The sequence below is a fragment of the Oncorhynchus mykiss genome, chromosome 1 (genome assembly GCF_057628025.1).
Source record: "Oncorhynchus mykiss isolate SJ-2025 chromosome 1, ASM5762802v1, whole genome shotgun sequence".
Lineage (NCBI taxonomy): Eukaryota > Metazoa > Chordata > Actinopteri > Salmoniformes > Salmonidae > Oncorhynchus > Oncorhynchus mykiss.
The window spans coordinates 57,441,571-57,463,496 of record NC_143022.1 but is presented as its reverse complement, the minus strand read 5'-3'; the positions used below and the strand labels follow the sequence as shown (position 1 = coordinate 57,463,496).

Here is a 21,926-nt window from a genome sequence, read left to right as displayed (position 1 = left end):
GGACAGTGACTCTCTCTCTCTCACACTCACTCACTCACTCACTCACTCACTCACTCACTCACTCACTCACTCACTCACTCACTCACTCACCAGGGTTTGCATTAGCCGGTAATTGCCAGCTTTTGGCCCGAAAAAATAGATTGAAAGCCGATATGTAAATAAAATTGTATCAGGATAAACTGTCCCGATTTCGCTCTTCATCACCATTCTCTCACATGCTCCTGCTACTGAGAAGGAAGAGAGAGTGAGAGAGGAGCCTTGGGCTACTGTTTGTGAAGATGGAAGCCTTTTCATTAAAGTAAAACAAAAGATAGATAGTATGCCTATAGTGAAAAGCCGACAAGGGGAATGTCAAGTTGTTATATTGTAGTGCACAAAAATTAGAAGAATTGCAGGCAAGACCAAATGCAGGCTACTGTGCTATCCCTATAGTCTACCACAGAGTTCTAATACCCATAAAACCTAGCGGTCAAACACGGAAATGGTTCCAATCGTTTTTCCACCATTCATTTTATCCATTGTGGATTTTCGGAACACTTCAAATAAGTGCTGTGTTTCATGTAGGCTTACCCTGGCGTGTGTAAATCTCTCTCAGACAAGGTATTCTCCTGTATTTACCTGCCAAAAATGAAACACTAACTAGCTGTTAATGTGGCTATCATACAGAATTCCAAATGCCTGTCTCACTAGGGACATGATGTTCTGGATGAGACTGACGAATCAAGGCAAAGGTAAGAATAACTGGATTAACTATCTGTTAGCTACATTTTCTAATTAATAAACGGACTAAAGTTGTTTAAATAAAAAATTATGTGAACTGATTTGGGCAAGTTATACATTGAAAATGGCTTATCTAGCTAGCCAACTAGCTAGACATCTAGCTAGCCTGTCAAGATGGCTACATTAGCCGTCTAAATCAATAAAATACGAGTTTAGGTTTCTTTGGTTTTTAGTTACCATCTAACTAGCTAGCTAACTTAGATGGTGAAGCTAGGGCTAGGCGTTATTTATGATGTATGTTTGTGTCTGTTGGTGAAGGTTGGGTAGCCTACTTCAAGTACTATTTGACTTGTAGCGTCTCTAGCTAGCTGCATACTTTTAGTCTTGCTTTTTGAGAGGTTTCAGAGATTGACTGATTAGCATCCTCTCTTGGGTCAACAGTGTGCTTGCTTTAATGCAGGAAAACATTGAAATGTTTGCTGTTACCCTCTGGACAGCAGATCATTAGTGTAGCTAGTAGGCAAGGTTATGTAGCCTTATCTAGGCTGCTATGGTGGATTTTAAATTAATTGGTATTCACACATTTTGTTTTTGGGGTAGATTTACTGTCATATTGTTGATGCCAAATTGCAAACCTTATTTGCACCTCCTCAATTCCAGGACCAATGGGTGCGCCTGAGTCTTCATAACTAGGTAAGTAGTTTCAACCTGGAACACTATTCTCCTGTTATGGTCTGTTTCAGCCATTGCAGGAAGTGATGAAGAGGAGGAGTGTGTGTAGGGTTTTGTCCCGGCCCAGCTCTAACACCTGACCTAAATAATCAAAGTACCAAATCCCTGCGATAGGCTATGATATGTAATCAGGTATGTGCTGGAACAAAAGCTTATGCACACTCCTGCCATTCAGATCTGGATCTGGGGTTGGGGTATTGATATATAACGCATGCTGCAGTCAAGTTGAACTTAAACTTGTTGACTGATGCCATGACGGCGGCTGCTAAGAAGAAAGGTGCAACTGCGAACCAGAAGGGTAGTATTGATTGGTACTGTATATGCGTTTGGGTTCCTTTTCCATGTGTATTTTCTACATTGTATAAAAATAATGAAGACATCAAAAGTTAGAAATAACACATAAGGAATGTCGTAGTAACCTAAAAAGTTCTAAACAAATACCTGAAATGCATTTCAATTAAAAGTTGTGCCTTGTTAAAAGTTAATTTGTGGAATTTCTTTCATTCTTAATGTGGATACAGAATATAGCCCTGCCATATCAGGCCTTCGTGGTCGAATTGCTGAAAAAAAACTACTAAAGGACACCAGTAAGAAGAGACTTGCTTGGGCCAAGAAACACGAGCAATGGACATTAGACCAGTAGGAATCTGTCCTTTGGTCTGATGTTTCCAAATTTGAGGTTTTTGGTTCCAACCGCTGTGTCTTTGTGAGACGCAGAGTAGGTGAACAGATGATCTCCGCATGTGTGGTTCCCACCTTAAAGCATGGAGGAGGAGGTGTGATGGTGTGGGAGTGCTTTGCTGGTGACACTGTGATTTATTTAGAATTCAAGGCACACTTAACATGGCTCCCTCAGCATTCTGAATTCATATGCCATCCCATTTGGTTTGTGCTTAGTGGGACTATCATTTGTTTTTCAACAGGACAGTTACCCAACACACCTCCTGCATCAGATGACCTGGCCTCCACAATCACCCGACCTCAACCCAATTGAGATTGTTTGGGATGAGTTGGACTGCAGAGTGAAGGAAAAGCAGCCAACAAGTGCACTGCAGATGTGGGAACTCCTTCAAAACTGTTGGAAAAGCATTCCAGGTGAAGCTGGTTGAGAGAATGCCATGAGTGTGCAATGCTGTCATCAAGGCAATGGGTGGCTACTTGGAAGAGTCTGAAATGTAAAATATATTTGATTTGTTTAACACTTTTTTGGGTTATTACATGATTCCGTAGGTGTTATTTCATAGTGTTGATGTCTTCACTATTATTCTACAATGTAGAAAATTGTTACAAATAAAGAAAAATCCTGGAATGAGTAGGTGTGTCCAAAGTTTTGACTGGTACTGTATGTGCATGTTTGTACTGTATGGATGAGGCTTGTCACTCACGTGTCTGCCAGGCTGTCCGTTAGGGGGTAGACGGCCTTTTTCCAACTCTGGGCAGGGAAGAAGATACTGGGCTGGGAGATCTGTCCTCCACAGCAGGGGTCAGCAGGGAGACACTGGAGCACTCTGGCAGTCTGACGGACAAATCTGGGTTTGGCAGATGCCATGAGAACGCTACCTGCCCGAATGCATAGTATCAACTGTAAAGTTTGGTGTAGGAGAAATAATGGTATGTTGCTGTTTTTCATGGTTCAGGCTAGGCCCCTAATTCCAGTGATGGGAAATCTTAACGCTACAGCACAGAATGACATTTTAGACGATTCTGTTCTTCCAACTTTGTGGCAACAGTTTGGAGAAGGCCCTTTCCTGTTTCAGCATGACAATGCCCCCATACACAAAGCGAGGTCCATACATAAATGTCTTGTCTAGATCAGTGTGGAAGAACTTTACTGTCCTGCACAGAGCCCTGACCTCAACCCTCAGAAACTTTTACAGATGCACAATTGAGAGCATCCTGTCAGGCTGTATAACCAACCGCCTGGTACGGCAACCGCACCGCCCGCAATCGCAGGGCTCTCCAGAGGGTGGTAATGATCTGCCCAATGCATCACCGGGGCCAAACTACCTGCCGTCCAGGACACCTTCAGCACCTGATTTCACAGGAAGGACGAAAAGGTCAAGGACATCAACCACCCTAGCAACAGCCTGTTCACCCCACTATCATCCAGAAGGCGAGGACAGTACAGGTGCATCAAAGATGGGACCGAGAGACTGAAAAACAGCTTCTCTCTCAAGGCCATCAGACTGTTAAATAGCCATCACTAGCCGGCTACCACCCGGCTACTCAACCCTGCACCTTACAGGCTGCTGCCCTAAATAGTACATAGACATGGAATCACTGGCCCCTTTAATAATGGAACATTAGTCACTTTAATAATGTTTACAAACTGCTTTTCCCATCTCATATGTATATACTATATTCTGTTGTACTGTATTCAGTCAATGCCACTCCGACATTGCTCGTCCTTATATTTATATATTTCTTAATTCCATTATTTTACATTTAGATTTGTGTATTGTTGTGAATTGTTAGATACTAATGCGCTGTAGGAGCTTAAAAACACAACAATTTCGCGACACCCACAATGACATCTTCTAAATATGTGTACAGGTACAGTATGTGACCAATACATTTGATTTGATTTTGATTTGATCGAACACCTTTGGGATGAATTGGAATGCCGCCTGCAAGCCAGGCCTAATCACCCAACATCAGTGCCGACCTCACTAATGCTCGTGGCTGAAAGGAAGAAAGTCCCCGCAGCAATGTTCCAACATCAAGTTGAAAGCAGCAAAGTGGGGACCAACTCCATATTAATGCCCATAATTTTGGAAAGAGATGTTCAATGAGCAGGTGTCCACATACTTTTTCTCAAGTACAATTAGGTACTTTTTTCACCACTGCTGGTTAGTCAGTTCTATTATTTATAGGGAGACTCACAGAAAGCTGCGTATAGCGCCCGGGCCATGCCATTGGGACTGCCCAGTTGAATGTCATTTTTGTAATTATTTAACCTTTATTTAACCAGGCAAGTCAGTTAAGAACAAATTCTTATTTACAATGACGGCCTACTCCGGCCAAACCCAGACAACGCTGGGCCAATTGTGCGCCGCCCTATGGGACTCCCAATCATGGCCGGATGTGATACAGACTGGACTCAAACCAGGGACTGTAGTAACGCCTCTTGATCGCTGCACCTCTCAGGATCCCAAATGTAAGGAACAGTAAGGGAAGAGCAGGGTATTTCTCTGTTAGAACACAGCAGTGTTATGCAGTGTTATGTGGGTCATCAGGGGGCTTGCTGACTATCTTGACATTCAGCAGACCATTCTGAGTCATAACAGGATGCTGAGCAGAGTGGTCGGTTTGTCTCGTGAAAGGTTTGAAAGGGCCGATGTCAATTACAGAATCTGTAAATCTTGGCATGGAATGACATGAGTTATCCACTCGTGGGCTCAATGACACAACCACAACCACCAGAAACATGTGTTTCTCTTGAGTGTTTCCATTGAGGAATTAAGACAAATTACATGCAACTGTGCATTGCAGTGAGAACCTAACCTGGTCCTGGTTTCCCGATAGCGATGGAATTTAGGCTAATGCATCTTTCCTGCAACGGCCGAAGATGTAACATACATTTCCCAAAACACCACGCAGAGTGGAATGTTCGCTGTGTATTGTCGAGGCCTGTGTTCTTACTGATATAATTGAAAGAAAGCCAGCTCTGCACTCGGATCAGTGTTCCATTCAAATCTTACCTTAACATTAGAATTATTCCATGATAGTGATGACGGATCAGCTCCTAGAGAGAAATGATCACCTATGGCTGCTTACCCTATAATAATGCACTTAACCAAAATTTGGCACATCATTGCACACATTGGGCTACACATCAGGAAATGTATTGACAGTAGTTAAATAGCTAAATAAATCTATTAAATGTAAATGAAATTGATTCCAATATCTTTCAAATATATAGGCCTATGTAGCAAAGACATTGGCAACTTTGTATTTGTAGTCAACTCGTTGTGAAGTTAACGGTGGTCACAGTGAGACAGATAACCGTATTGATTATACGTTTAACGGAGATCGTCTGTGTATAAAGTGACTCGGTAGGGGAAAAATGCATCTAACGACACACTTAGCTGATCTGTGACTGGTCTGAGGCAGTCAATAAATAATGAGTGTTTTCAAGTTCAACTTTAGTAATGAGGGTTTTGGGAAACCACTCAGAGATGTAATAATGCTCTTACAAAGGTTCTAATGATGAACTTAGCCTTAAGATGCTTTTAAGAAAATGGGCCCTGTATGGCTCAGTTGGTAAAGCATGGCGCTTGCAACATCTGGATAGTGGGTTTGATTCCTTGGGTCACCCATCAGATTTTGTTGCATGCATGACTAAGTCACTTTGGATTAAAGCATCTGCTAAATGCATATACAGTGGGGCAAAAAACATATTTAGTCAGCCACCAACTGTGTAAGTTCTCCCACTTAAAAAGATGAGGCCTTCTCATCATAGGTACACTTCAACTATGACAGACAAAATTAGAAGAAAAAAATCCAGAAAATCACATTTGTAGGCTTTTTAATGAATTTATTTGCAAATTATGGTGGAAAATAAGTATTTGGTCACCTACAAACAAGCAAGATGTCTGGCTCTCACAGACCTGTAACTTCTTCTTTAAGAGGCTCCTCTGTCCTCCACTCGTTAGCTGTATTAATGGCACCTGTTTGAACTTGTTATCAGTATAAAAGACACCTGTCCACAACCTCAAACAGTCACACTCCAAACTTCACTATGGCCAAGACCAACGAGCTGACAAAGGACAGCAGAAACAAAATTGTAGACCTGCACCAGGCTGGGAAGACTGAATCTGCAATAGGTAGGCAGCTTGGTTTGAAGAAATCACGTGTGGGAGCTATTATTAGGCAATGGAAACCGTACACGAGCACTGATAATCTCCCTCGATCTGGGGCTCCACGCAAGATCTCACCCCGTGGGGTCAAAATGATCACAAGAACGGTGAGCAAAAATCCCAGAACCACACGGGTGAAGAACCTGCAGAGAGCTGGGACCAAGATAACAAAGCCTACCATCTGCAAGGGCATTGAAGATGAAACGTGGCTGGGTCTTTCAGCATGACAATGATCCCAAACACACCGCCCGAGCAACAAAGGAGTGGCCTCGTAAGAAGCATTTCAAGGTCCTGGAGTGGCCTAGCCAGTCTCCAGATCTCAACCCCATAGAAAATCTTTGAAGGGAGTTGAAAGTCCGTGTTGCCCAGCAACAGCCCCAAAACATCACTGCTCTAGAGGAGATCTGCATGGAGGAATGGGCCAAAATACCAGCAACAGTGTGTGAAAACCTTGTGAAGACTTACAGAAAACGTTTGACCTCTGTCATTGCCAACAAAGGGTATATAACAAAGTATGGAGATAAACTTTTGTTATTGACCAAATACTTATTTTCCTCCATAATTTCACTAGAAATTCATAAGAAATCCTACAATGTGATTTTCTGGATTTTTTTCTTCTCATTTTGTCTGTCATAGTTGAAGTGTACCTATGATGAAAATTACAGGCCTCTCTCATCTTTTTAAGTGGGAGAACTTGCACAATTGGTGGCTGACTAAATACTTTTTTGCCCCACTGTATATCTCTCTGGTCACCCCCAGAACTAATTCTTCCTTTGGCCGCCTCTCCTTCCAGTTGACTGGAACGAACTACAAAAATTCTGAAACTGGAAACACTTATCTCCCTCACTAGATTTAAGCACCAGCTGTCAGAGCAGCTCAAAGATTACTGCACCTGTACATAGCCCATCTATAATTTAGCCCAAACAACTACCTTCCCCTACTGTATTTATTTATTTACCTCCTTTGCACCCCATTATTTCTATCTCTACTTTGCACATTCTTCCACTGCAAATCTACCATTCCAGTGTTTTACTTGCTATATTGCAGTGGCGTGCCGTGGGCCTGGGGCCTGGGCCTTCTGTGAGGTCCTACACAGTCCCACCCGAATTAATCCACCTCTTATTACCATCATTATGATGCCATGGCTCTAGACACTATACATTTAGACAGAAACCCAGTATAACCAGGCGTTGCGTCACCTTGAAATTGACATTTTTATTCAGAGAATTGCAGGGGAAGAGTACAATACATTTTCATTGTGCAGCTCCCGTTGCCCTGCGCGCTTGTTCGTTGAGCTGTAGATCCACTCGGGTGTCCCCAAAAGTTTTCAAAAGCACCATTGCTTGTAAGTGCCCAGCCATACTTTGGTATCTCGTTGCTGCCTTGGTTAGACAACTCAAGTTTGCAAAGCCAGTGTGGCTCCAAACACCAAATCGATTGCAAATAATAGGGATTCCCAGCAGTAGTTTGCAGTGCTTCTCGGAGCCTGTGAGCCATTGATAGCGCTCGTAGTTGGAACTTTGAAAGTGGCGAACGGACCCCTTTCCCGCCTGTGACAGGCTTTGTAGCGTCGGCGTCGAGCGACCTCTCCTGACAATGTCTAACTTTTCTTGAAAAGTTTGTCTTGAGAATGGCGTTATAATTATATCCTCGACCAAATCGATATCTTCTCCTCCTTCCGCCATTGTGGGTTGAAAAAACAGCTTAGTAGTACGCAAATTAATTTGTTTATCAAATTCAGTTTCCTAGTTCTGAGGTTCTGCATAGACCTGCCCATATAGGACCTGCCTCTCAATATTGGTAATCCAATCAAAAGACGTGCACGCACTACGCCTGCTAGCTGGCTCCTGTGCAACACTGGAGCCAGCCAGCAGGCGTACAATAGCCAACTCTAAAGCTGATTGGTTGACACTAAATTTTCATTTCCATTCACTTTAAGCTACATGCGCCCGCACTGTTGATTCTGAAGGCCTGAGGGCAGATTTTAGACCCCTGGCAACACATGATGGCTGAATATGATTGGATAAAAGATCTAACATAAAGACCAGCCCTCCAAATCTCAACCTGGGGCTGGAAGCAGTGCAACCAAGAGGAAAGCTATGAAATGAAGGGTATAACTCTAACTCTGGGGAATAATTTAATACATATTTGTGGGAAAATATATATATTTTTTAATTATATTCTGATGACGTTTAGGCCAGCAGAGAAGGCCTTGCTGGCCCTGAAGGCCCACAACTGCTATATTGTATTTACTTCGCCACCATGGCCTTTTTTGCCTTTACCTCCCTTAATCTCACCTCATCTGCTCACATTGTATTTAGACTTATTTTTCTACTGTATTATTGACTGTATGTTTGTTTTACTCCATGTGTAACTCTGTGTTGTTGTATGTGTCGAACTGCTTTGCTTTATCTTGGCCAGGTCGCAATTGTAAATGAGAACTTGTTCTCAACTTGGTTAAATAAAGGTGAAATAAATAAATAAAAAGAGTGAATTGCATACTTACGAGCCCCTAACCAACAATGCAGTACAAATAAGAATAAGAACATAAAAGTAACATGACATTAAAGAGCAGCAGTAAAATAACAATAGCGAGACTATATACAGGGGGGTACCGGTACAAAGTCAATGTGCAGAGGCACCGGTTAGTTGAGGTGATATGTACATGTAGGTAGAGTTATTAAAGTGACTATGCATAGATGATAACAACAGAGAATAGCAGCGGTGTAAAAGAGGGAGGGGGCAATGCAAATAGTCTGGGTAGCCATTTGATTTGATGTTCAGGAGTCTTATGGCTTGGGGGTAGAAGCTGTTTAGATATCTCTTGGACCTAGACTTGGCGCTCCGATACTGCTTGCCGTGCGTTAGCAGAGAGAAGCCCTATGACTAGGGTGGCTGGGGTCTTTGACAATTTTTAGGGCCTTCCTCTGATGCCGCCTGGTATAGAGGTCCTGGATGGCAGGAAGCTTTGCCCTCGTGATGTACTGGGCCGTACGCACTACCCTCTGTCGTGCCGTGTGGGCAGAGGCCGAGCAGTTGCTATACCAGGCAGTGATGCAAACAGTCAGGATGCTCTCGATGGTGCAGCTGTTGAACCTTTTGAGGATCTGAGAACCCATGTCTTATGTCCAACAATAAACATTTGGGAACCCTGATCTACACCATGAGCTACACCTGCTGTGATTATAGTTGCTGTTGACTTTTTATGATATAGCCAATTTGTATAGCCAACTTTGTGGGTGTGGTAACTAATGGAAACCATAATTACTTTAGAGCCTGACACACTGTTGCAGTTATTTCGGTACCCGTAGTGGTGTCTCCTTTTGACGTTATGTGGGTAAAAAGTTGTTTTATAAATCTATTAACACACTCACAAACTGTACCAAGCAGCTGAGGTTTGGACAGTTCTTTATTTCCCTTTTATAAGGCTGCTGGGTCTCCCCATAGTGGATATACATATACTGTATGTACAGGAGACTGCTATACTGGAGTTACACTGAGAAATAGGGCTGGGAGAGGGTCCACATTACACATTAGACTTCAAGAAACAACACTGATGGAGCCTCATCTCCAGGGAGCAGAATTTAGCAGAGAGAATGAGAGGGATGCGGGTAACAGCACAAGAGAATGGGTGGGGGGGTTGCAGCCCGATGGCCTTGAGAGAGGCTGGATGACTGCCTAATAACTTAACACTAGAAAATAACATACAGAGTTCACGCACAGTGCATCTTTAAATAGGTTACGTGGAGAACCGCCTACTATAAATATCTGTATTTTCGGGAACCAACATATATAAAAATAATAAAATAAAATAAATCATTGTTCAGTCTTAAATTTGTTTTCTTTTTTATATTCTATTTTCTGTCTTTTATTCCCCCCTTTTGCGATTTGTTCCTTCCTTCCGTCTGCCTCTGAGGAGACGGAAACGAGAAAAAACTAATCCAATCAAAAATAGCACAATACGAATTAGTAAAAAACGAATGAATGGAACACAACAGTCAAACCATCACGAAAAGAACACAGACACACTGAACAGAACAGCAAGAACACAGTACTTTTTTTAGCATCCTTATCACTGTTATGATCCTCATCTCCATCATCATCATCCTCCTCCTCAGGTACTGGCGCGAAGCAGAGGAATTTTCCTCCCTGCGGCTCAGTTGATCGTGGAAGCATCCAGCTAGCCCAGCTCCATGGCATAGAGTTGGAAAGGGGGCTCACTCCCTATATTTGCCATTATCACTTCTGTGACAGTGTGCCCTCTCCAACTCTATGCTCCCTGGTCATTACTGATTTCTCGGAATAACTTCACAGTGTGGTAGTAGTAGGACTAGGAGGTGGGTAGGATGGGGTGACAGGGAAAGCCAGGGGGTATCATCGTATCGCAACTGGAACAGGGAATCATCATATCATAATAACCATGTACAGCAACGATTAGAAAACAACTAGAAACCCGAAAGTTCATGAAAAGTCAACAAAATGGTTGCCTTTGTTGCTCCGTCACGTCTCCTTCCTTCCCATCATATGGGGGTGGGGAAGGCTTCTGACTGGCTACAGCATACACTGATGGGATGGGCCCATGTCTGGCAGAGTGGGGATTGGAAGGTTGGAGAGGGAGGGAGTGTAGTCCAAGGCTGACTGGAATCCATTTGCTGGTGGGTGGGACTCAACAGGGTGATATGTCATCAGGAGAAAGGAATGTGGTTGGTTGGTAGGTCAACTGTGTGATTGGCAGGTTATAGGATGAATCCTCTTCTCAGAGGTTAGGCACGATGTTGTAGCAGTGCCCGCCTCTTCCGGCTGTAGTAGTGGCGTAGGCCGGTCTGTCTGGCAAAGTTCATCATATAGTTTTGTTTACGAGTGCTGTAGGGAGACAAAGACAGTGAGAGAGAGAGTGGGAAGAAGAGAGGAAGAGAGGAGGGAGACCATTAGTGACCAGGAAGTGATATTAACAGTATCCACACACTCACTCATGCAGACACCCTCTTTCATGTACACACATACACTCTCATATGCAAGCTCACACACTTCTAGATCCATGCTGGCATTTTCAATTGGGTTTCACACATAACCTCTAACACTCATAAACGATATTCAATTTAGCGGAAGGTGGACTGTTTTTTTAAGATGTGCATTACTTACTGAATATTGAAATGTGTATGTGACCATCATCTTATAGATGAACAATATTGTATGTATTGACATGTTCTCAATGGCAGTATCATAAGCAGACAGGTCAACAGGACAAGACATTGAACAACATAAAACTAGAGGACACAAGACTAGCTAGAGAGCTACAGACACGGTCACAGACATTAGCTACAGATGTGGTCAGGGTTCTGGGGTTTTCTAACTCTGACCACGGTTCTAAGGATCTAAGGAAGGAGAGTGTTTGAGGTCAGAGTTCGTAGAGTAACAGCCATCATATCACTTGGAAAAACAAATCAAAGTAATAAAGGTGCAGGGGATTGAGGGAGGGAGGAGATACATTGAAAGAGAAGGTAATTAGACACAAAAAGAAGCTGTGATTGAAGATCGCGCTTCTTGCTTAGCCTGTCATTGCATCTTCTGTCCAGCGGGAGGTGCCAGTAAGCCTGGAGTGCATCCAGTGGCCTCTGGGGGGTCGGGAGGTGTGTGGTGGAGGGGTGTGGTTGAAGGTCGGAGGGTGGCAGAAACGGGGATGGGGTGAGGGTGTGTTGGGGTGCTTTGCTAACTAAAATGGGATGTCTGTCTGGCCGCTTCTGTTTTTTCTCTTTTTTTTCTCATTAACAAAAGCGAGGGACAGTATGGCAGGAGCTACAAACTCAGAGAAGGTTGTGGTTCATGGACCGGCAGCCATGGAGGTGGGGGGGAGCTTTGCAACGGTGGATTTAAAAAGCCATGCAAGGACTTCGATGGAAGAGGTTACTCTGATGATGATGATGGGGGCTGATGAGTTTTAGGTCTTTAGTCTTTAGTTATGCCATTATGCTCTATATTCTAGTGTGTGTTGGGTTTAATTAATATAATGATGTTAGATGTTCAGGTTAGAATGAAGAGGTAAGTGTGTTACCCATATTACAGTGCCTGAACTGTGTAACTTGTGTGTGGCAGTGTCATCCTCACAGTGTGCTACGTGTCTAGGATCTGCACACATGTAACCACATTAAACAAAACCCATACTTAAAACACAACGGCTGCAAGAGCGCAACCAACATTGATATAGTGATGCATTATATCACAAACACGAAGCAGACCAATTGAGGTCTTCAGAAAAGCTATATATTTTACATTTTGAGAGACCTGCTTCCTCAAATTATTTATCGGTATTGTCTGAACTGTAGCTCTGTCTGTGTGTCATGGATGGGACTCGAAAGAGCCCGAACCTGGGTTATGATAGTGAGTGTGCCTCTATGGAGGTGGGGTGGGGGATTAAGGTGAAGGAGATGCTGACAGAAAAGAGGGTCAGGAGTGTAGCTGAAAGGTGAGGGGGTATCACAGGAGGGGAGAGGCAGAAGACTTACCTGACTCTACAGCAATGCCACAGGGAGCAGAATACAGAAGAGAGCAGAGGTTAGAGCGCAAGAGGGGAGGAGGGGGTGGAGGGGGGTGCTGCAGGCTCGCAGAAAGGTCTGGGGGGGCAGGAACCCCGGCCGCCTGGGGAGGCGAAGGGGGCCAGGGAGGAGGGAGAGAGAGGGTGGGTAGAGAAAGAAAGAGGGAGCAGGAAGTATGCAGAGAGAGGTAGAGCAAGAGAGAAAATAAGGAATAGGGGAGTGAGAGAGAAGCAAAAGAGACCAAGGATGTAGAGAGAAAGAGAGAGCGATAGATAGACAATAACAGATGGAAATGGAGGAGTGAAAGAGAGGACCAATCCATCCATTATGCACCACAGAGAACGAGAGAGGGAGTAATAGGAAAAAAAGGGATATTGGAAGGAAGAGGAAGGAGGAGATGGAGCCATGATAAGACATGAGGTAGCAGAAAAGCATAAGCGCAGGCAGAGGAAGAAGCGTTGGAAGGGGAGGAGGTAGAGGAGGAGGAAAAGGAGGAGTATGGTCACACGTTCGTGATTGTGAGGCCAGGTAGGAGAGGCACGGGATGACGAAAGAAACAATTGAAAAGGAGGAGAGGAGTGTGAGGGGTGGTGGTGGGAGACAGAGAGACAGAAATAAAAGAGAGAAGTGTGAGGATCGCGTACAGTTATTCTGTTCAGCAGACACTGTTGTTGAATGTTGAAAACCAGCCATGGGAGTGGGAGAGTAGGAGTGGAGGAGTGCAGGTCAAGGCCAAACGAAACCAGAGACAGCTCATGTAAGGACTGTGTGTATTGTGTACTGTATGTGTGTGCTTTGCCGTGACGTAAGACAGATATCATATAAACCTAAACAGTGAATATTTGTACTATATTGGGTACTTGTTGTTTGCCAACTCACGACACCAGCACTGACAGGACCAACTTAGTGAACAACATTGTGGACATCAAGCCTATACATACACATTCTGTCACTTATGTGAAACATTTGCAATGTATTGGCCACTTAATGACATTCAATATCATCTTATGCAGCCTGGTCTCATAGACTAGACGTAACATAGCAAAAGCAAATACGACACTCAATGTGTTACGATTGTTATGGTTTCGTGAGACAGAAGGTTACTTATGGCAAAAACTGACGCAGGGTGGTTGGTCAGGGTGGATGGGTAGCATGTTCAAATCTCATCACGGACAATTTTAGCTAATTACCAACTACTTACTACATTTGAGCTACTTTGCAACTACTTAGCATATTAGCTAACCATTCCGCTAACCCTAACCTTCACATTTGAACCTAACTCCCAACCTTAACACTGACCTTAACGCCTAGACTTAGCGTTAGCCACCTAACCACCTAGCTAACGTTAGCCACAAAACATGTGAATTCATAACATATCATACATTTAGCAAATTCGTAACATACCAATTGTACCAATTGTAATGTACAGTGGGGCAAAACAGTATTTAGTCAGCCACCAATTGTGCAAGTTCTCCCACTTAAAAATATGAGAGAGGCCTGTAATTCTCATCATAGGTACACTTCAACTATGACAGACAAAATGAGAAAAAAATTCCAGAAAATCACATTGTAGGATTTTTAATGAATTTATTTGCAAATTATGGTGGAAAATAAGTATTTGGTCACCTACAAACAAGCAAGATTTCTGGCTCTCACAGACCTGTAACTTCTTTATGAGGCTCCTCTGTCCTCCACTCGTTACCTGTATTAATGGCACCTGTTTGAACTTGTTATCAGTATAAAAGGCACCTGTCCACAACCTCAAACAGTCACACTCCACTATGGCCAAGACCAAAGAGCTGTCAAAGGACACCAGAAACAAAATTGTAGACTTGCACCAGGCTGGGAAGACTGAAACTGCAATAGCTAAGCAGCTTGGTTTGGAGAAATCAACTGTGGGAGCAATTATTAGGAAATGGAAGACATAAAAGACCACTGATAATCTCCCTCGATCTGGGGCTCCATGCAAGATCTCACCCCGTGGGGTCAAAATGATCACAAGAACGGTGAGCAAAAATCCCAGAACCACACGGGGGGACCTAGTGAATGACCTGCAGAGAGCTGGGACCAAAGTAACAAAGCCTACCATCAGTAACACACTACGCTGCCAGGGACTCCTATCCTGCAGTGCCAGACGTGTCCCCCTGCTTAAGCCAGTACATGTCCAGGCCTGTCTGAAGTTTGTTAGAGAGCATTTGGATGATCCAGAAGAAGATTGGGAGAATGTCATATGGTCAGATGAAACCAAAATAGAACTCAACTCGCCGTGTTTGGAGGACAAAGAATGCTGAGTTGCATCCAAAGAACACCATACCTACTGTGAAGCATGGGGGTGGAAACATCATGCTTTGGGGCTGTTTTTCTGCAAAGGGACCAGGACGACTGATCCGTGTAAAGGGAAGAATGAATGGGGTCATGTATCGTGAGATTTTGAGTGAAAACCTCCTTCCATCAGCAAGGGCATTGAAGATGAAACATGGCTGGGTCTTTCAGCATGACAATGATCCCAAATACACCGCCCGGGCAACAAAGGAGTGGCTTCGTAAGAAGCATTTCAAGGTTCCGGAGTGACCTAGCCAGTCTCCAGATCTCAACCCCATAGAAAATCTTTGGAGGGAGTTGAAAGTCCGTGTTGCCCAGCAACAGCCCCAAAACATCACTGCTCTAGAGGAGATCTGCATGGAGGAATGGGCCAAAATACCAGCAACAGTGTGTGAAAACCTTGTGAAGACTTACAGAAAACGTTTGACCTCTGTCATTGCCAACAAAGGGTATATAACAAAGTATGGAGATAAACTTTTGTTATTGACCAAATTTTGTTATTTTTGTTATTGCAAATAAATTCATAAAAAATCCTACAATGTGATTTTCTGGATTTCTTTCTTCTCATTTTGTCTGTCATAGTTGAAGTGTACCTATGATGAAAATTACAGGCCTCTCTCATCTTTTTAAGTGGGAGAACTTGCGCAATTGATGTCTGACTAAATACTTTTTTGCCCCACTGTATAATGCTTGCTTGAATTGCAATTCCTAGCATTTCATATGAATTACACTGAGTGTACAAAAAATTAGGAACACGACAGACTGGCAGATTGAGCCTAAAAACGGGGCGGTTTTGAGAACAGCCTGGGGGATTGTTAGGGGAATAAGGAACCAGGGGTTACTAGGATGGTTGGAGATACTCACAGAACTACTTCCACATGGTCCAGCGCCCACTGGTCATGTCCCACACCGTCGTGACGGGGCTGCCACCACCGCAGCTCCACCCCTTTAGCTCTCGCTTCTCTGTGAAAGTTAGAGGTCAGAGATTAAGAATGGGTGTGGGTCTTTCTCAATTATTATTTCCTTGATCACTCATGTCCTCTCTACCTAGCTTAAAACAAATGTTCCCAAATGTTCCCACAACTGAACGTTTGATTAAGCGTTATTGGGTAATATCTAATGTTTTCGAAAGGAATGTTCCAGTGAAGTGCAATAACTGTTTCCAAGAGAACATTCCCTTAATGTCAAACAGAGCTTACCCAGAACGTGGTTACCATGTTCTCAGAATATTCAATAGTAATGTTCTAGACACGTTTTATGGGAACTTTGCAAGAACTTTCCTGTGTCCAGTTTTATTTTTTCATCATTATACAGCGCATTAGGAAAGCATTCAGACTCCTTCCCTTTTTCCACATTTTGTTACGTTACAGCCTTATTCTAAAATGGATTCAATTAAATGTTTTCCTCATCAATCTTCAGTGACTGGAAGACTAGTCAGGATCGAGAGACCTGCAGAGAAGGATCTGCAGAGAATGGGAGAAATGTTGTGTAAGCTAATCCAAGTTTATCAGTCTCAATGTCAACAGCGAAGAGGCGACTATGGGGTGCTGGCCTTCTAGGCAGAGTTGCAAAGAAAAAGCCATATCTCAGACTGGCCAATAATAAGAAAATATTAAGATGGGCAAAAGAACACAGACACTGGACAGAGGAAATCTGCCTAGAAGGTCAGCATCCCGGAGTTGCCTCTTCACTGTTGACGTTGAGACGGGTGTTTTGCAGGTGCTATTTAATGAAGCTGCCAGTTGAAGATTTGTGAGGCGTCTGTTTCTCAAACTAGACACTCTAATGTACTTGTCTTCTTGCTTAGTTGTGCACCAGGGTCTCCCACTCCTTTTTCCATTCTGGTTAGAGACAGTTTGCACTGTTCTGTGACGGAAGTAGTACACAGCATTGTACGAGATCTTCAGTTTCTTGGCAATTTCTCGGATGGATTAGCCTTCATTTCTCAGAACAAGAATAGACTGACGAGTTTCAGAATAAAGTTGGTTGTTTTTTAGCCTATAACCTAACCCACAAATGCTGATGCTCCAGATACTCCACTATTCTAATGACGGACAGTTGTATTGCTTCTTTAATCAGAACAACAGTTTTCAGCTGTGCTAACATAATTGCAAAAGGGTCTTCTAATGATCAATTAGCCTTTTAAAATGATAAACTTGGATTAGCTAACACAACGTGCCATTGGAACACAGGAGTGATGGTTGCTGCTAATGGGTCTATGGGTCTATAATATGCTGATAATGGGTCAATGGGTCTATAATACGTCTATGTAGATATTCCATAAATAATCGTCTGTTTCCAGCTACAAAAGTAATTTACAACATTAACAATGTCTACACTGTATTTCTGATCAATGTGATGTTATTTTAATGGACAAAAAATGTGCTTTGTACACAGAAGAAAAACTATTTTATGGATCATAGAGATTCAGGAGTAACATTAGAACAGGGTGAAATGCCTCAGACAACATTAGAGCACTATACAGAAAGTCCTTGCTGAAATGAGTAAATCAAATCAATGATGAGAGAGTAGTCAGATTAACTGATAACTGACAGACATGGTGGCATAGTAGAAATATTGGAATGCAGTGAACCAAGAGGTTGTGAGTTCAAATCACAAGTGAGGACATGATGAATAATAATTACTGTATAATTACTGTGTTCCTAACTTTGCCAACAGAGAAAGAGCTGTGAATGGATCAGTGGTTCATTAATCAGAGCCAACAGTAACAAGGCATGACGTGCAATGAGAACATTTCTTTGGGACCATCAGGTGACTTCCTGACAACTGAAACGTGTCTAGAACATTAATAAATTGTACGTTTGATAGGACGTGGATAGCATTTTGTCCTAACCCTCAGAAAACTAGACACAGTAATGTTCGTGAAACGTTCCAATGAAACGTGTCTAGAACATTAATATTGGATATATTGGGGCAAGGACGTAAGGAATCACAGAAACTGAGTAAGAGCTGTGTGTCAGTATTAATGTGTGTTTAGACAATGTACATCTAAATGAAATAAACTTTTATTGAAAGGAAAAACATCTCTGTATGTATAGGTTCACTCACAGTGGGATGTTGTAGGACACTCTCTGGGCCTTGATGAAGTCTTTGGGCTGGTGCTGGGCGATCACGTGCCAGCTAACTCCATTATTGACAGTGTACTGTAGCAGCACAGCTCTGTCCACTGTGTCAGGCTGGTCCAGGGCTGTGTTACAACTGTCTGTCTGGGACACACTACCTATCTGCAGGACGAACATGATCTTACTGTGGGTGGAGGAGGGGAGAGTGAGAGAGAAAAAATTGTAAGATTGCCTTGGTATTTTTGTCCTACCAAATGTAGGCTCCAAGTTTTCCATCTTAGTCCTGCTGTATATTGACCTCTCATTGGCCTTGGCTAGGATTAGTTAGGCTAGGCTGGGCTAGGCTAGGCTAGGATGAGCTAGAATAGGCTTCATGCCATAGGGGGCACGTGCCACCACAGATTTGTGCTGTACGTTTAAAAAAATTCTGTAATACTACTAGCCACAGCAATTTTATTAAGTTGGCTTTAGCTAGTCCAGATAAGTTCCCAATCTCCCAACCTCATAGCCATCTACCAAGAAGACATGTCATGCTATCAACCAAGAGTAGCTAGCTTGTCTAACCCTCTTAGCCTCACTAGGGTAGGGGGCACTATTTTCACCTCCGGATGAAAAACGTGCCCAAAGTAAACTGCCTGCCACTCAGGCCCAGAAGCTAGGATATGCATATAATTGGCAGCTTTGGATAGAAAACACTCTAAAGTTTCCAATATTGTACAAATAATGTCTGAGTATAACATAACTGATATGGCAGGAGGAAACCTGTGAAAAATCCATCCAGGAAGTGGGATTTTTTTATGTTTGTAGTTTTCTATTGAATGCCATTACAGTATCCATTGACTTAGGACTCAAATTTCACTTCCTATGGCTTCCACTAGATGTCAACAGTCTTTAGAAAATGTTTCAGGCTTGTATTTTGAAAAATGAAGGAGTAGGACCACTGAATGAGTGGACACTGCAGTGTCTTTCTTGTTTTCCTTTTATATTGACGGAGCTATTGTCCGGTTGAAATGTTATTGATTATTATGACTAAAAACAACCTGAGGATTGATTATAAACAACGTATGACATGTTTCTACACACTTTACTGATATTTTTCGGATTTTTCGTCTGTCTGTAGTGACTGCCTTTGAGCCTGTGGATTACTGAACAAAACTGAGGTTTTTGGATATAAAGAGGGACTTTATTGAACAAAACAAACATTTATTGAGTAAATGGGAAAGTAAGTGATTACTTTTATCACTATTTCTGACTTATGTATCTCCTCTACTTGGCTGGTAACTGTTTGTAATGATTTGTCTGCTTGGCGCTGTTCTCAGATAATCGCATGGTATGCTTTCGCCGTAAAGCCTTTTTGAAATCTGACACTGTGGTTGGATTAACAAGAAGTTAATCTTTAAACCGATGTATAACAGTGTATGTTTTATGAATTTTTATAATGAGTATTACTGTTTTTGAATTTGGCGCTCTGCAATTTCACTGCATGTTGGCCAGGTGGGACGTTGCGTCCCACACCCCCTAGAGAGGTTAAATGGCGTGCCTGCTGGCAAGGTTGGTAGACTTTAGAAAAGCAAGCAATAACTAAAAATAGAAAAAACAGTCAGCTGGATACAGCCAGTTCAAGAGGTGTGCTTAGACAAGCAGAAAAATAGACATATTTTTGACATAGAATTAAGCATAATGATTTTGGCTCTAGATTGCAGGAAAAAGCTGATTCAGGTGTTTGAAAAATACTAAATTCTCCACCGCCCAGCCATCCTCACATACTTTGTGCCCTCTTTTTGGGGTGTATGACGCCCCTGTTCAGTACTTGTCTCATGTGAGGTCCAGAGGCTTGGTCTGCTCATTTTACAGCTACTGTACAGTATAATCTTCTACTGTATAATGAGCATCTCTCACTGTCCCTTTAGTATTTGGCAAGACTAGGCTAGTACAGCACAGTACAATCCATTGTCCAACCCTACCTGGCTCGTGTCAGGTCGAGTGGCTTGGTGACAGCCTGCCTCATCTTACAGCCGTTGAAGTAGAGCGAGTCACCGTGGGCGTGGGGAGAAAGCTGACCACACCCACTTCCCACCCCGCCACCCTGGATGAGTTGCCAGCTCTCCTCTGACATGCTACCTGACTCAAAGTTATCCTTTATGGAGCTGGGTAGGTCACTGACGGACAGGGAGCAGTCATCACCTGGGAGATGGAGGAGAGAAAGAAAGGGTGGTTTGTTTAGATTGTGGTGCTGCAGAGTTGGGGTCCATTAAATAATATACATATATATTTGATTGAAAAGCAATGAGGATTTGGAATTTGGAATTTCAGTTTACTTCCATAATTGACTGAATTGAAATGGAATTGACCCCAACCGTGGCGCACTACATTTTAGATGAGAGACACTAGGAACACTCCTAACATTTGAATGCATAAAGAATCAAGTTGAACCAATATGAATGCTAGCTGTCAGTCAAAGGGAACATTGTACTGGCCCCTACGGTTAGTGTTTGTGTGGTACTCAGTCAGACCCACCATGGTGTCCCTCGTCACAGATACAGACCACTCCGCTAGTACAGTAACCATGACCACTACACAGCCCTGGGCACGCCTCCCCAATGTACATGTGGTCCACCCCCCAGCCGTGACGCTCGCCAACACCCTCCTTCTGGATCCAACGGAACTGTGTGGCACTGCAGGAGAAGGGTGAGAGTGTGAGAGAGAAAAATAGTTATAGAGCTGTGACAAGAAAGAGCGGAACTGAGAGAGATACTCTTTACAGACAAAAATGTTCCTTATAGAAGCTCGTTGATAACAGCCTTGATCACCCTTCAGACAAAGAAATAAAATGCTGGTTCAGAAGCTTCTCTTCTCTTACAGAGAACTGTTCTGCTCCTGCATGGAATACTCACATTTAGTTACCCACAACAAACATCATTAGCCAATTTGTTACGTTGCTAGCTTAGTGAGTGGCAAAAGGCTAATTTGCAAAAGCGGTCCTACCCTGAGGAGACGTGGTCAGGCAGCTGGACAGTGACTCTTGTCCAGGTAGAGCTGTTGACAGGACTGTAGATGGTAGATTCATGGAACATGAAGGGAGAGCAGCCCACATTGTTCACAGAGGAGGGAAGACACTCTGACTGGACCAGCTGCCATGAGTCAGACCTGGAGAGAAGAGAGGGTGGAGAGGGAAGGAAGAAAGAGGATTGTATTGTAAACTGCTCTAATCCTTAAATGTTGGAGGGGTGCCCTCCACCAAGGGCTGTCTCCAGCTCTCGCCATAGGTTATGGATGTGAATCATATCTGGCCACTCCAAAAGAGTCCAGCGTCTCTTTATGAACCATTCCTGGGTGCTTTAAGATGTGGGTTTGGGTCGTTGTCCTGCTGGAAGATCCACAATGTTCAATGGAGACCCTGTTTCTGGACACTGAGTTGAACATCGACTCAAAAACACCTGATAATCTGCTGATTTTATGATGCCTTGCACGTGTTCAAGGACTACAGTACCAGAAGCAGCAAAGCAACCCCGCAGCATTACAAAACCTCCCCCATCTTCGATTGTATGGAGGCTATTATTTTCATTGAATGCTTAATTTGGTCGTCAGTAAACACAGCATTGATCTGTATTGCCAAATAACTCTAATTTTGTTAAATTGGTCCACATAAAAGTTTTCCCAGGATTTAGGCTTTTTAT

The 21,926-nt window shown here is 43.1% G+C and overlaps 1 protein-coding gene and 1 long non-coding RNA gene across 5 annotated transcripts in view; one reads left to right on the top strand and one right to left on the bottom strand.

The window, feature by feature from the left end:
* Positions 1-455: 455 nt before the first annotated feature.
* On the top strand, positions 456-2,765 carry LOC149985581 (uncharacterized). The gene is made up of 3 exons (XR_016483039.1): positions 456-731; positions 1,381-1,413; positions 2,376-2,765. It is a non-coding gene; the product is annotated as an uncharacterized LOC149985581 (long non-coding RNA).
* Positions 2,766-9,702: 6,937 nt separating this feature from the next.
* Positions 9,703-21,926, bottom strand: part of LOC110532453 (reelin) — a 297,868-nt gene continuing 285,644 nt past the window's right edge. For 2 of the 4 annotated variants that reach the window (XM_090234988.1, XM_090234991.1), the window contains exons 62-67: positions 21,235-21,396; positions 20,767-20,924; positions 20,214-20,433; positions 18,236-18,433; positions 16,031-16,129; positions 9,703-11,174 (exon numbers count right to left, since the gene is read on the bottom strand). In XM_090234988.1, coding sequence (XP_090091114.1) covers positions 11,075-11,174; positions 16,031-16,129; positions 18,236-18,433; positions 20,214-20,433; positions 20,767-20,924; positions 21,235-21,396 — 937 coding nt within the window. In that variant the 3' untranslated portion in view covers positions 9,703-11,074. Of the gene's footprint in view, positions 11,175-12,744; positions 12,948-16,030; positions 16,130-18,235; positions 18,434-20,213; positions 20,434-20,766; positions 20,925-21,234; positions 21,397-21,926 lie in introns of those variants that run through there. The other 2 variants (XM_090234993.1, XM_090235001.1) reach the window with 1 other exon arrangement.